This window comes from Solanum dulcamara, chromosome 1, assembly GCF_947179165.1.
Source record: "Solanum dulcamara chromosome 1, daSolDulc1.2, whole genome shotgun sequence".
Lineage (NCBI taxonomy): Eukaryota > Viridiplantae > Streptophyta > Magnoliopsida > Solanales > Solanaceae > Solanum > Solanum dulcamara.
The window spans coordinates 79091007-79103001 of NC_077237.1; the positions used below are offsets into that span (position 1 = coordinate 79091007).

At 35.6% G+C, this 11995-nt stretch overlaps 2 protein-coding genes across 2 annotated transcripts; both read left to right on the forward strand.

Annotated features, from left to right (window-relative positions):
- The first annotated feature begins 1257 nt into the window (after window positions 1-1257).
- Window positions 1258-2612, forward strand: LOC129889173 (senescence-specific cysteine protease SAG39-like). Its single transcript, XM_055964374.1, has 2 exons — window positions 1258-1690; window positions 2023-2612. The coding sequence occupies exons 1-2, from the start codon at window positions 1258-1260 to the stop codon at window positions 2610-2612; spliced, it is 1023 nt and encodes a 340-aa protein (XP_055820349.1).
- Window positions 2613-4611: 1999 nt separating this feature from the next.
- On the forward strand, window positions 4612-5966 carry LOC129889183 (senescence-specific cysteine protease SAG39-like). The gene is made up of 2 exons (XM_055964381.1): window positions 4612-5044; window positions 5377-5966. Exons 1-2 carry the CDS (start codon window positions 4612-4614, stop codon window positions 5964-5966), a joined length of 1023 nt encoding a protein of 340 aa, XP_055820356.1.
- The last annotated feature ends 6029 nt before the right edge of the window (window positions 5967-11995 follow it).

Genomic DNA, 11995 nt, shown 5'->3' on the forward strand with positions numbered 1-11995 from the left:
AAACTTCGAGCTCCATGACCAGCGGTTGTTTTCACTTTCATCATATTCTATATTAAAATTTGTTTTTCATTATTTTGAAAACCTACGTGTAAAAATTTTAATTAGTTGGCAGCTACTGAGTGGCTCACTAATCCACGCAGAGTGTCTCCATATCACGCGTTTTGGCTGCAAGATTCAAGTGTTTTTTTATTTAAGTACTGGATAGTTAGAGTGCCTATTTGTGCACTATCAAGGTTAAGTTCAAAGTTATAATTTGAAGCCAAGTTAGGGATCCTATTTATGTATTATGCCAAACGGAAACAAAATACTTCCTAGTTCAAAAACACCAAATCTTGTCTGAATCATCATTTATCAAGATTCTTTGGCTTAAATTCCTTCTTTAGTATTCATGAATTAATTGCAAGAAGTTGTATTTAATAGAGCAAAAAAATCAAGATATTATGTAGAAGCTAAGATAGGTAAGAAGAGAAAGACACAAGATGAATTTATCTTGTTTCGACCCAAACTAGTGGCCTACGTCTAGTCTCCTAGACACACAACAGATTTTCACTGTTGTTTTCACATGATCAAATGAGTATGGTTTTAAGCACCATTACACCAACGACTATAATGGTGATTGTCTACTCGTTCACAACCAACGATTCAGATTGCCTGCATGTTCTCTCACTCGAAAACAAGGAATTTTATAAAAGAAAGTGATCAGGGTATTGCAACCCCTTTACACAATATGGTTTCTTTTAAGTGCTATTTGAGTAATCTCAATGTCTAGATAGGTTATACACAAAACTCAAGATGTTCTTTATTTGTTTTTTCGCAAGTGTAGGATAGATCAAAATTAGTTCAATGCAATTGTATATCTCTATTGTCTCCTCTTCTTTTTGAATTTATTTGCTTTATATACTTTTATTTGAACTTAGTGATTATGATTGTAATTTACAACCAGGACAACATTATGGTCATGTACTCCATTGATATATATTACAATATTATGGGAAGAAAACATATCATAAAGTTACAAATGAAAGGCTTATTAAGATATATCATTTGAGGACATCAGAGCAGCATGTACGGGGTCCATCTTCATTGTCACAATCACACATAGCATACCGGGCATTCCAGGGAACTCAATTACCATGAGAAAATGTTAACATAACAACACCTGCAGTACTATATATATTCCTTGCTCCCTCTCAACTTTTCATCAACACTCAAAAGACAAGCATATTAATATCACTACAAAGGTACAAGTAGCGAAAAATGGCCCTGGCATTTAATTGGAAGTTTGCTTTTGTAGCTCTACTAGTGTTTGTAATAGAGGCTTCTCAAGCCACATCTCGCAGCTTGAATCAAGACTCAATGGTCCAAAAACACGAGCAGTGGATGGCTCACTTTGGGCGTGTGTACAAAAATGATGTAGAGAAGGCAAAGAGATTCAAAATATTCAAGGACAATACTGAGTACATTGATTCCTTCAACAAGGCTGGAATCAAGCCTTACAAGTTGGACATCAACGAATTTGCTGATTTGACGAGTGATGAATTCAAAGCCACTCGTAACGGATACAGAATGACTTATCAAAAGAGATCCCCTGAAATCACATCATTCAAATACGTAAATGTAACGGCTCCAGCTGCTATGGATTGGAGAAAGAAGGGTGCTGTCACTGGAATTAAGGATCAAGGGCAGTGTGGTAAGTTAAACCAATAACACATGATTATATAACCGCCTTTTAAATATGATTCACTACTAGAAACAAAGGCTTTTTCCATCACAGATCAGTAGGAAATCTGTGCTATAGAACATGATTTTTCCACTCATTTCTCATCGAAAATGCATGGTGTGAAACAGATTCTCGCTGAAATAGTGAGAAACTTCCTAATTTTTCCATATAAAAACATTACCGTTTTTTCTTTTCTCATTAATTCAATCAAACTACCCGTGGGAATAGCCACTAAACATTTTTCACTGGGAAAATAGTGAAGTTTTCTCTAAAATCTAATAGACCTTGTTATAATATTGCAGGATGTTGCTGGGCGTTTTCTGCCGTTGCTGCTACAGAAGGAATCAACAAGATCAAAACTGGCAAGTTGATTTCTTTATCTGAGCAGGAACTCGTGGACTGTGACACGAGTTCCGATATGGGATGTGAAGGAGGTCTCATGGATGATGCATTTGAGTTTATCATCAAGAACCATGGGCTTACTACTGAATCCAATTACCCATATGAGGGAACGGATGGTAATTGCAAAACCAGCAAGGAATCAAACTATGCTGCAAAGATTACTAGTTACGAAGATGTTCCAGCTAATAGCGAGTCTGCTCTACTTAAAGCTGTAGCTAACCAACCTGTATCTGTCGCGATTGATGCCAGTGGATCAGATTTTCAATTCTATTCAAGCGGTGTTTTTACTGGTGAATGTGGAACTGAGTTAGATCACGGTGTTACAGCAGTTGGATATGGTGAAGCTAGTGATGGGACGAAGTATTGGTTAGTAAAGAACTCATGGGGAAGTAGTTGGGGCGAGAATGGTTACATTAGAATGCAAAGAAACGTTGATGCTGAAGAAGGACTTTGCGGAATTGCTATGGAAGCTTCTTATCCAACTGCTTAAGTATAGAAATTATGAAGTGGTCTACATGTTCATAACTTAAGCGGTGTGTCCTGAACTCTGTATATATTATAGGCTTGTTTATACAATTTGAAGTATTAAAACAAAACTTGTATGTATAAAGACTGGTATATAATGTGATGAAATTATACTTAAACATGAATCGATTCAATACATTTCTTATGTACCCATAAGTGCGATGGGATTTGAATTAGATTCAGATCAATCTATATCAAGTGACTGCCTCCATTATGTTGTTGCTAGCAAATATCACTATTTTTGGTGTGGTTCCTCTATGCCTAGGACAGCAGAATATCTAACCATGAATGAAGAAAGGTATATTTGTAGTGATTGTGAGGCCCCAATTCTTGACCGGAGGGAAACTTACTATAAAACTTACTGTATCGCACTATGTATCATTTGATAACGGTCAAAATATTTCATCTTTTGTTCAAATTGAAAGGTATATTTCTGTTTAGGTTGTTGTTGGTTTTCCATCCCCTCCTTCTCCGGCTGAACCACCACCAAGACCACCAGATCTCCATCGCAAACAACCAACCAAATGAGAAGCCCACACTAGCGAACCAGATTTCAACAAGACCGCCATCGACCAGCCACTACAAGACCCACCACGAACCAGTAAGGCTTCATGCCGCTCCAAACTCCAACAACAGCAGCCAACGAGACCCAACATCACCGGATCTCAAAACCACAACAGCTCCAAACATATTTTTCCAGTCCCAACAAACTTCGAGCTCCATGACCAGCGGTTGTTTTCACTTTCATCATATTCTATATTAAAATTTGTTTTTCATTATTTTGAAAACCTACGTGTAAAAATTTTAATTAGTTGGCAGCTACTGAGTGGCTCACTAATCCACGCAGAGTGTCTCCATATCACGCGTTTTGGCTGCAAGATTCAAGTGTTTTTTTATTTAAGTACTGGATAGTTAGAGTGCCTATTTGTGCACTATCAAGGTTAAGTTCAAAGTTATAATTTGAAGCCAAGTTAGGGATCCTATTTATGTATTATGCCAAACGGAAACAAAATACTTCCTAGTTCAAAAACACCAAATCTTGTCTGAATCATCATTTATCAAGATTCTTTGGCTTAAATTCCTTCTTTAGTATTCATGAATTAATTGCAAGAAGTTGTATTTAATAGAGCAAAAAAATCAAGATATTATGTAGAAGCTAAGATAGGTAAGAAGAGAAAGACACAAGATGAATTTATCTTGTTTCGACCCAAACTAGTGGCCTACGTCTAGTCTCCTAGACACACAACAGATTTTCACTGTTGTTTTCACATGATCAAATGAGTATGGTTTTAAGCACCATTACACCAACGACTATAATGGTGATTGTCTACTCGTTCACAACCAACGATTCAGATTGCCTGCATGTTCTCTCACTCGAAAACAAGGAATTTTATAAAAGAAAGTGATCAGGGTATTGCAACCCCTTTACACAATATGGTTTCTTTTAAGTGCTATTTGAGTAATCTCAATGTCTAGATAGGTTATACACAAAACTCAAGATGTTCTTTATTTGTTTTTTCGCAAGTGTAGGATAGATCAAAATTAGTTCAATGCAATTGTATATCTCTATTGTCTCCTCTTCTTTTTGAATTTATTTGCTTTATATACTTTTATTTGAACTTAGTGATTATGATTGTAATTTACAACCAGGACAACATTATGGTCATGTACTCCATTGATATATATTACAATATTATGGGAAGAAAACATATCATAAAGTTACAAATGAAAGGCTTATTAAGATATATCATTTGAGGACATCAGAGCAGCATGTACGGGGTCCATCTTCATTGTCACAATCACACATAGCATACCGGGCATTCCAGGGAACTCAATTACCATGAGAAAATGTTAACATAACAACACCTGCAGTACTATATATATTCCTTGCTCCCTCTCAACTTTTCATCAACACTCAAAAGACAAGCATATTAATATCACTACAAAGGTACAAGTAGCGAAAAATGGCCCTGGCATTTAATTGGAAGTTTGCTTTTGTAGCTCTACTAGTGTTTGTAATAGAGGCTTCTCAAGCCACATCTCGCAGCTTGAATCAAGACTCAATGGTCCAAAAACACGAGCAGTGGATGGCTCACTTTGGGCGTGTGTACAAAAATGATGTAGAGAAGGCAAAGAGATTCAAAATATTCAAGGACAATACTGAGTACATTGATTCCTTCAACAAGGCTGGAATCAAGCCTTACAAGTTGGACATCAACGAATTTGCTGATTTGACGAGTGATGAATTCAAAGCCACTCGTAACGGATACAGAATGACTTATCAAAAGAGATCCCCTGAAATCACATCATTCAAATACGTAAATGTAACGGCTCCAGCTGCTATGGATTGGAGAAAGAAGGGTGCTGTCACTGGAATTAAGGATCAAGGGCAGTGTGGTAAGTTAAACCAATAACACATGATTATATAACCGCCTTTTAAATATGATTCACTACTAGAAACAAAGGCTTTTTCCATCACAGATCAGTAGGAAATCTGTGCTATAGAACATGATTTTTCCACTCATTTCTCATCGAAAATGCATGGTGTGAAACAGATTCTCGCTGAAATAGTGAGAAACTTCCTAATTTTTCCATATAAAAACATTACCGTTTTTTCTTTTCTCATTAATTCAATCAAACTACCCGTGGGAATAGCCACTAAACATTTTTCACTGGGAAAATAGTGAAGTTTTCTCTAAAATCTAATAGACCTTGTTATAATATTGCAGGATGTTGCTGGGCGTTTTCTGCCGTTGCTGCTACAGAAGGAATCAACAAGATCAAAACTGGCAAGTTGATTTCTTTATCTGAGCAGGAACTCGTGGACTGTGACACGAGTTCCGATATGGGATGTGAAGGAGGTCTCATGGATGATGCATTTGAGTTTATCATCAAGAACCATGGGCTTACTACTGAATCCAATTACCCATATGAGGGAACGGATGGTAATTGCAAAACCAGCAAGGAATCAAACTATGCTGCAAAGATTACTAGTTACGAAGATGTTCCAGCTAATAGCGAGTCTGCTCTACTTAAAGCTGTAGCTAACCAACCTGTATCTGTCGCGATTGATGCCAGTGGATCAGATTTTCAATTCTATTCAAGCGGTGTTTTTACTGGTGAATGTGGAACTGAGTTAGATCACGGTGTTACAGCAGTTGGATATGGTGAAGCTAGTGATGGGACGAAGTATTGGTTAGTAAAGAACTCATGGGGAAGTAGTTGGGGCGAGAATGGTTACATTAGAATGCAAAGAAACGTTGATGCTGAAGAAGGACTTTGCGGAATTGCTATGGAAGCTTCTTATCCAACTGCTTAAGTATAGAAATTATGAAGTGGTCTACATGTTCATAACTTAAGTGGTGTGTTCAGAACTCTGTATATATTATAGGCTTGTGTATATAATTTGAAGTATTAAAACAAAAAAGCTTGTATGTAAAAAGAATGGTAGTGTTAATCTAAATTGTATCTTATAATTGCCTTTACAACTTTCTGGTTGTTAATGAATATGGTTGTCCCAAAGAATGTTTTACTGTTATAAACTTACAACAGAGTAATTAGATTTTTAACTTGGCCTCAGTTGACATTAATTATGTCTTCCAACTTTGGTGTGCACAAATAGACACTTAAACTTGTATAAAATTGAACAAGTAGACATACGCATCATATACTATGTGGCATAATACACCTAGAATGCCACTTAGGATGTGAATATAATGACACATATGATGTATGTGTCTGTGTGCATTCCTTTGTTTTGAGTTCACATTTTACTTGTTTGTTTATTAATTTGTTGCAAGTAGTTAAGTAAAATATTACGTATCACTTTGGAGAATATTGACTATATAAATAATCCGTATTAGTTTGAATTAGTTAGTAAACGATACTTGAATTCTCATTACTTTATTACTTGTACGATCATATGCACTTGCATTTATGTATGGCCACAACAGATAGCTAATAGGACTGAAAGGAGTGAACTTGAAAAGGATTAATACATACACAACAAATCATTTTATGTGGTGTCCTACATGACAATTTTGTGTATTATGTGGTGTTCTACATGGCAATTTTGTGTCCTACATACATGTATTATGTCATGTAGGACGTGTGTATCTACTTGTTCAATTTAATATAAATTTAATAAGTGTCTACTTGTGCACATACAAAATTGAAGGGCATATTAATGTATTATGCCATTATTTAATAATCTTTTGTTACCTTTCAAGATAGCTACCAATTCAGAAGTGAAACTAGTATTTTAACTTTATGGATTTTGAATTTTACAATGACACTTTTAAGTGATAATAATTGGGTTCAAAATTTTTATATTTATATAACTAATGAATTTATCAATATAAATATTATTATTTAAGCAAAATCTACAGGGTTGGACCAAACCCACATGCAGGCTACTAGCTCAACCCCCTAGCTACCATGATATGAAGTTCTAAGCTAGAAGTTCGCCAAGAAAAGCAGACATTTTGATCACTTATATACACGTTTGATAAAATGGATAAGTCGGCCTCCTACTTTTCATGTTAATCTTTTCTGTATCGTTCTAATTTTACCGAATGTCTCCGAATGACCTCCGACTTTTCAACTTATAAGACTTTTATGTAAGATTATGCCCTACTTCGTTACAGGATTTTCATGTCCTATTGGGTTCTGAAAATTGAATTTCTTTGTTTATTAACATGCATGAATTATATTTTAAAAATACTGTTTACCATTATTTTATTTTTTGGCTTAAATATCTGTCAAATCAATTATATATCATGTTCACATGTGAAATATTTAATGGGAGGGGAGTATCATAAAACATTATATGTGTGTACATCAAGATTTGGCAGTTAGATCTTTCAAGGGTGCCTTTTTTAATTAGCATTTGTGAGAAACGTTAGTTTAGCTTTAATCATCATTAAATTATTAGGATAGTTTGCAGTAAATTATTTGATGGCTGGTACAACATCTCAGTATTTTCTCCAACAACACACTACTAGAAATAAAGATTTTTTTCATCTGAATCAGTAAAAAAAATTATGCTATAGAACATGTATTTCTCATCAAACCAGTTTATTGAAAAAATACATGGTGAAATATAGATTATCATTGAAATAATTTTTATTAATGTCCTACAAAAGTATGTACAATATCTAGTTTCAATTTTCACCTATGATACTGTCACGCCCCGGGAGGGTACCCTAAACGTAATCGGCACTCAGAAACCATTTCTGGCTCCCAAGCGAACCACATAGCCTGATCACACATCCGTTCATTCATTCAATCAGCGGAAGACAAAAGAATAAAGAGAATCTTCGGTGGGCAACTTAAACATTAGTCTAACTCAAGGAATAAAGGCCATGGGCCAACAAATCAACTCTAATATTTGTCATTATAAATAGTTTTACAAGAATAATTTAAGGAAAGAAAATACTCAATTGACGCATCACTATCTAGTCTATGAAGCCTCTATCACTACTATCTAATTGGTGCCAGTGACATGTTCATGGCTACCTCAACTCAAAATGAAAAGGGCTAACTCGACGCAAGAATACACAAACGGTGTCCTCCGAATGTAGGGGAGGACTCACCAATACGCTGAGTGCAAATAGATCCCCAATGATGCTTCTATTGTCGATCTCTTAAACTTGTCTCTGCATCATGAAACGATGCAGGCCAAATGACGTCAGTACGTGGAATGTACTGGTATGTAAAATGGCAGAATGAAACATACCTCAAGGAAGAGTAACGCTGGTTCAAATATCTCAACTCATAAAAGATAAGAAGGACTCAAATAAGGCGTCATAAGTCTAAAGTAAAGATATAGTTTAGACAGAGACCAATCATATACCATACAATCCAATCCAATTATGTATAATATAGTTCAATCAAATCATTTACAATTCGATCTCTTTCAATCATGTTCAATCCGATTATATACGCTCAACTGAACAATCAACTCAATAATCATATCCAATCTAGTCACATACCATTATATTCAATCCAATCACAATTCATCTACTCCAATCCGAACGTATACAATCTACTCAACATTCAACTCAACCATCAGCTCAAAGGACTCAACTCAGTAAATATGCAAATTAAATTATGCAACGTTTCACAATTCAACTCAAAGGACTCAACTCAATAAATATGTAACAACTCACTCAAGTGTCCTAAATCTAACAAGAAATAGTTTAGACGGGACTAACTCATAAGCATATAGCAACTCACTCAACTCAACTGACTCAGAGTACTATCAAGACCTAAATGGGAGTTTCTCTTAACCGACAACCATCACTTATGAGCTAGTGAAGGTACAACAAAACGACGTTGTTGCCGCGCCCGTTCATACCTTGCCAGGGTATGAACGAATCAAACACTCATGGATCCAATCCAACCAAGTCCTATAATGTCAGGATAAATCTCTCGGGGAAGCATCCGACTTTAACGGTTCAATCCCCCCTACGTTTGGCAACACAGGTATTGGGTTCGAGTATGGACTATACTCTTGCCCAATTCAGTGCTCGATACTCCTCCCATGACTCCATGCTCATAAAACTCCTCCAATCATCTCAAACAAGCCCTCACGGCTAGTTTCATGTGGAACATTGCCACCTCATCAACTCTGTTCTCATTTCAACTCAATTAACTCATAATGACAAGTCTCATTGGACCTTCTTTCAAATCGACTCATCTCAAATCATCAAACTCTTCTCTTTAAAAATTTATACAATCTCAACTCAATGAATGCAGAAAATATTATATACATTAAAATGTAATTTCAACTCCTCAACTCAAACTCAAAATAGATACTTTAATGTAAAAATACTCAACTCATTTAAAGGCTCCTCATACTCAACTCATACTTAAACTCCTTTCTAAATCGAAGATGAAACTAATAATTCTTTAGACTCAAAATAGTGTATAAGTAGTTTATGCAAAAAGGTTCACAAATAATTTATTTAAAGCTCCTCCTCAAAGGATCATTTATTTTCAAAATATTCCTAAGACTCCAATCAACTCAAATTATGCACATCACATACCACAAAATCACATTAGACTCCAATCCACTTCATCACATAACATCCTCATCAATATACCTCTTCGTCAACCATTCTACATATATTAAATAAGCACCATTCACATCATCACTCACATCGTCACCAAAACATCATCATCATATATTATTATTTACATCATCATCAAACATTATCATCACATCATTGTCAAGTATCATCATCACATCAATCATCAAACATCTACTCCAAAATCCTTATTTTTTTTGTCCTATGTTCATTTTATAGAAGCAAAGGGACATTCTTAACTAATCAATTCATTCTTTTTATTCCAATCAATACATATATATACAAAACCATCCACCTCAACTCAAGACAAATTATGACCAAAGAAATCTCATCTTGGGCTCATGTGAATGAAACATGAATCCATACTCTCAACAAAACTCAACTCAAGAATATCGTCAATACCTATAAATCTATATACAAAGATACATTTGTAGTTAATAATATGAAAAATAACTATTTAGTAACTCAAGTCATTAAAAAACATCAATCAACTAATAGTACTTAAAAACATTCTATAGTTTAGGAAAACTTTCAAGAAAACCTTCTTAGAAGGTTCAACTCTTTCACAACTTCTATCCAACACATCTATGGGCATATGGAAGAACTAAATCCATATTTTAGGTTAGCCTTACATACCTTGTTTGAAGACTTTGAAGGAACTTGATGTTAGGTCTTCAATGGAAGGCTTGAATTCTTGAAGCTCTTGAACTCTTTTGTTGGAAATGGAGAAGAAGAAGAAGAGAGAGAGAGAGGAACCCCTAGGGCTTTTCTAGAGAGAGAGTGGGGGCTGAAAAATGATCCTAAAACGGTCTATGGTGATACATATATAATTTGGGACAATTCCCAAATTGCCCCTTCTTAAAAGTTCTGAAAAATAGGCAAAAATACACCTGGCGCGATAGTGGCGCGTCGCGCCCTTGCAGCGCCAGGCTAATTACGCCTAAAACCTGAACACCTCGTAGTGGCGCGCCGCGCCAAGGACCAAACTACTGAGGCACATTCTTGGCGCGATAGTGGCGCGTCGCGCCCTTACGGCGCCAAGGCCAATATTTTTTGGGTTCTGGAAATTGGCTTGGAAAACCCTGCACACCTTATAGTGGCGCGTCGCGCCAGAGCCCAAACTACTGAGGCATATTTCTGGCGCGATAGTGGCGCATCGCGCCACTGCGGCGCCAAGCCCAGTTTTCCAGCAATTGCAACCCAGGCCTGAAAATCTCTGTTGTACTAGTCTGTAGTAAAATGGCTATAACTTTTGACTCCGAACTCCAAAAATTGAAATTTTGGTGGCGTTGGAAAGAAGACTCAAAGACCTATAATTTGGTAGGTCGTGGGACATCCAGTTCTTTATATTCTAGGAGATATGGTCGTTTGAAGTTGACCCTTATACTAACTCATCCGAAAACTTAATCGATTGGAGTTCTTTGGACTCGACTTGGTGTTAGAGATCCCTTATGACCCCTAAACGCATCTAACACACTTCAAATACTTAGGAATTAATCCTAACTCACATGTAGAATTACAAGTCCTCCGGCCCGAGTCTACCCACACGTGAAGAAATATTTGATTATTTGCGAAAAAAATTCCGGGGTGTCACAGATACATGACACTTTAACAAAAATAATAATAATAACAATAATAATACTGAAAATTAGTCGAATGACATTGCTATCGAAGTAAAATCAAGATGATCATAAGATGGTTTCAGAAATTTTAATTTTGGCTATATATATATATATATATATATATATATATATATATATATATACAAAATGAAGCAACCAAAAAATTAATATAACATAAATTTTAAGAAATAATCGTCCGAATCATACTATTTAAGCCCCTATTCAACAGTGTGTACTATGGAACTTCATAAATAAACATGTGGTATTTGCTTTATGAATAAAAAAAATACGTGAAATTATTAATTACTCCAACCCCCTGCTGGTCGATTTTGGTCAATAGCTAACGCGTCGAATATATAAATAATAATTAAAAAAATTATAGGAAACTTTCTTTTTTTTGGTTTCTCGTCGGTGTCCGATATTTTCATTGAAGCTCGACTAAATTCAAATTTATGTTGAAAAATTTCACATTGGGAAGTAAAGGTTTCATAACAAAGGCGACTGACTCTGTATCCAGGGGGACTCAAACGCGAGACTTCTGATTAAGGATGAAAAAATACTTACCATTCTACCACAATTCTTATTAATAGAAACTTCCTCTTTATGGAGTATTATTTCCCATTCACTCCTTCAAT

What these genes read in the sequence shown, in the direction of transcription:
- LOC129889173 (XM_055964374.1), top strand. Translation starts at nt 1,258, where the DNA reads ATGGCCCTGGCATTTAATTGGAAGTTTGCTTTTGTAGCTCTACTAGTG. An exon ending in TAAGGATCAAGGGCAGTGTG is followed by an intron (nt 1,691 to 2,022) that starts GTAAGTTAAACC and finishes ATAATATTGCAG; the next exon opens with GATGTTGCTGGGCGTTTTCT.
- LOC129889183 (XM_055964381.1), top strand. Translation starts at nt 4,612, where the DNA reads ATGGCCCTGGCATTTAATTGGAAGTTTGCTTTTGTAGCTCTACTAGTG. An exon ending in TAAGGATCAAGGGCAGTGTG is followed by an intron (nt 5,045 to 5,376) that starts GTAAGTTAAACC and finishes ATAATATTGCAG; the next exon opens with GATGTTGCTGGGCGTTTTCT.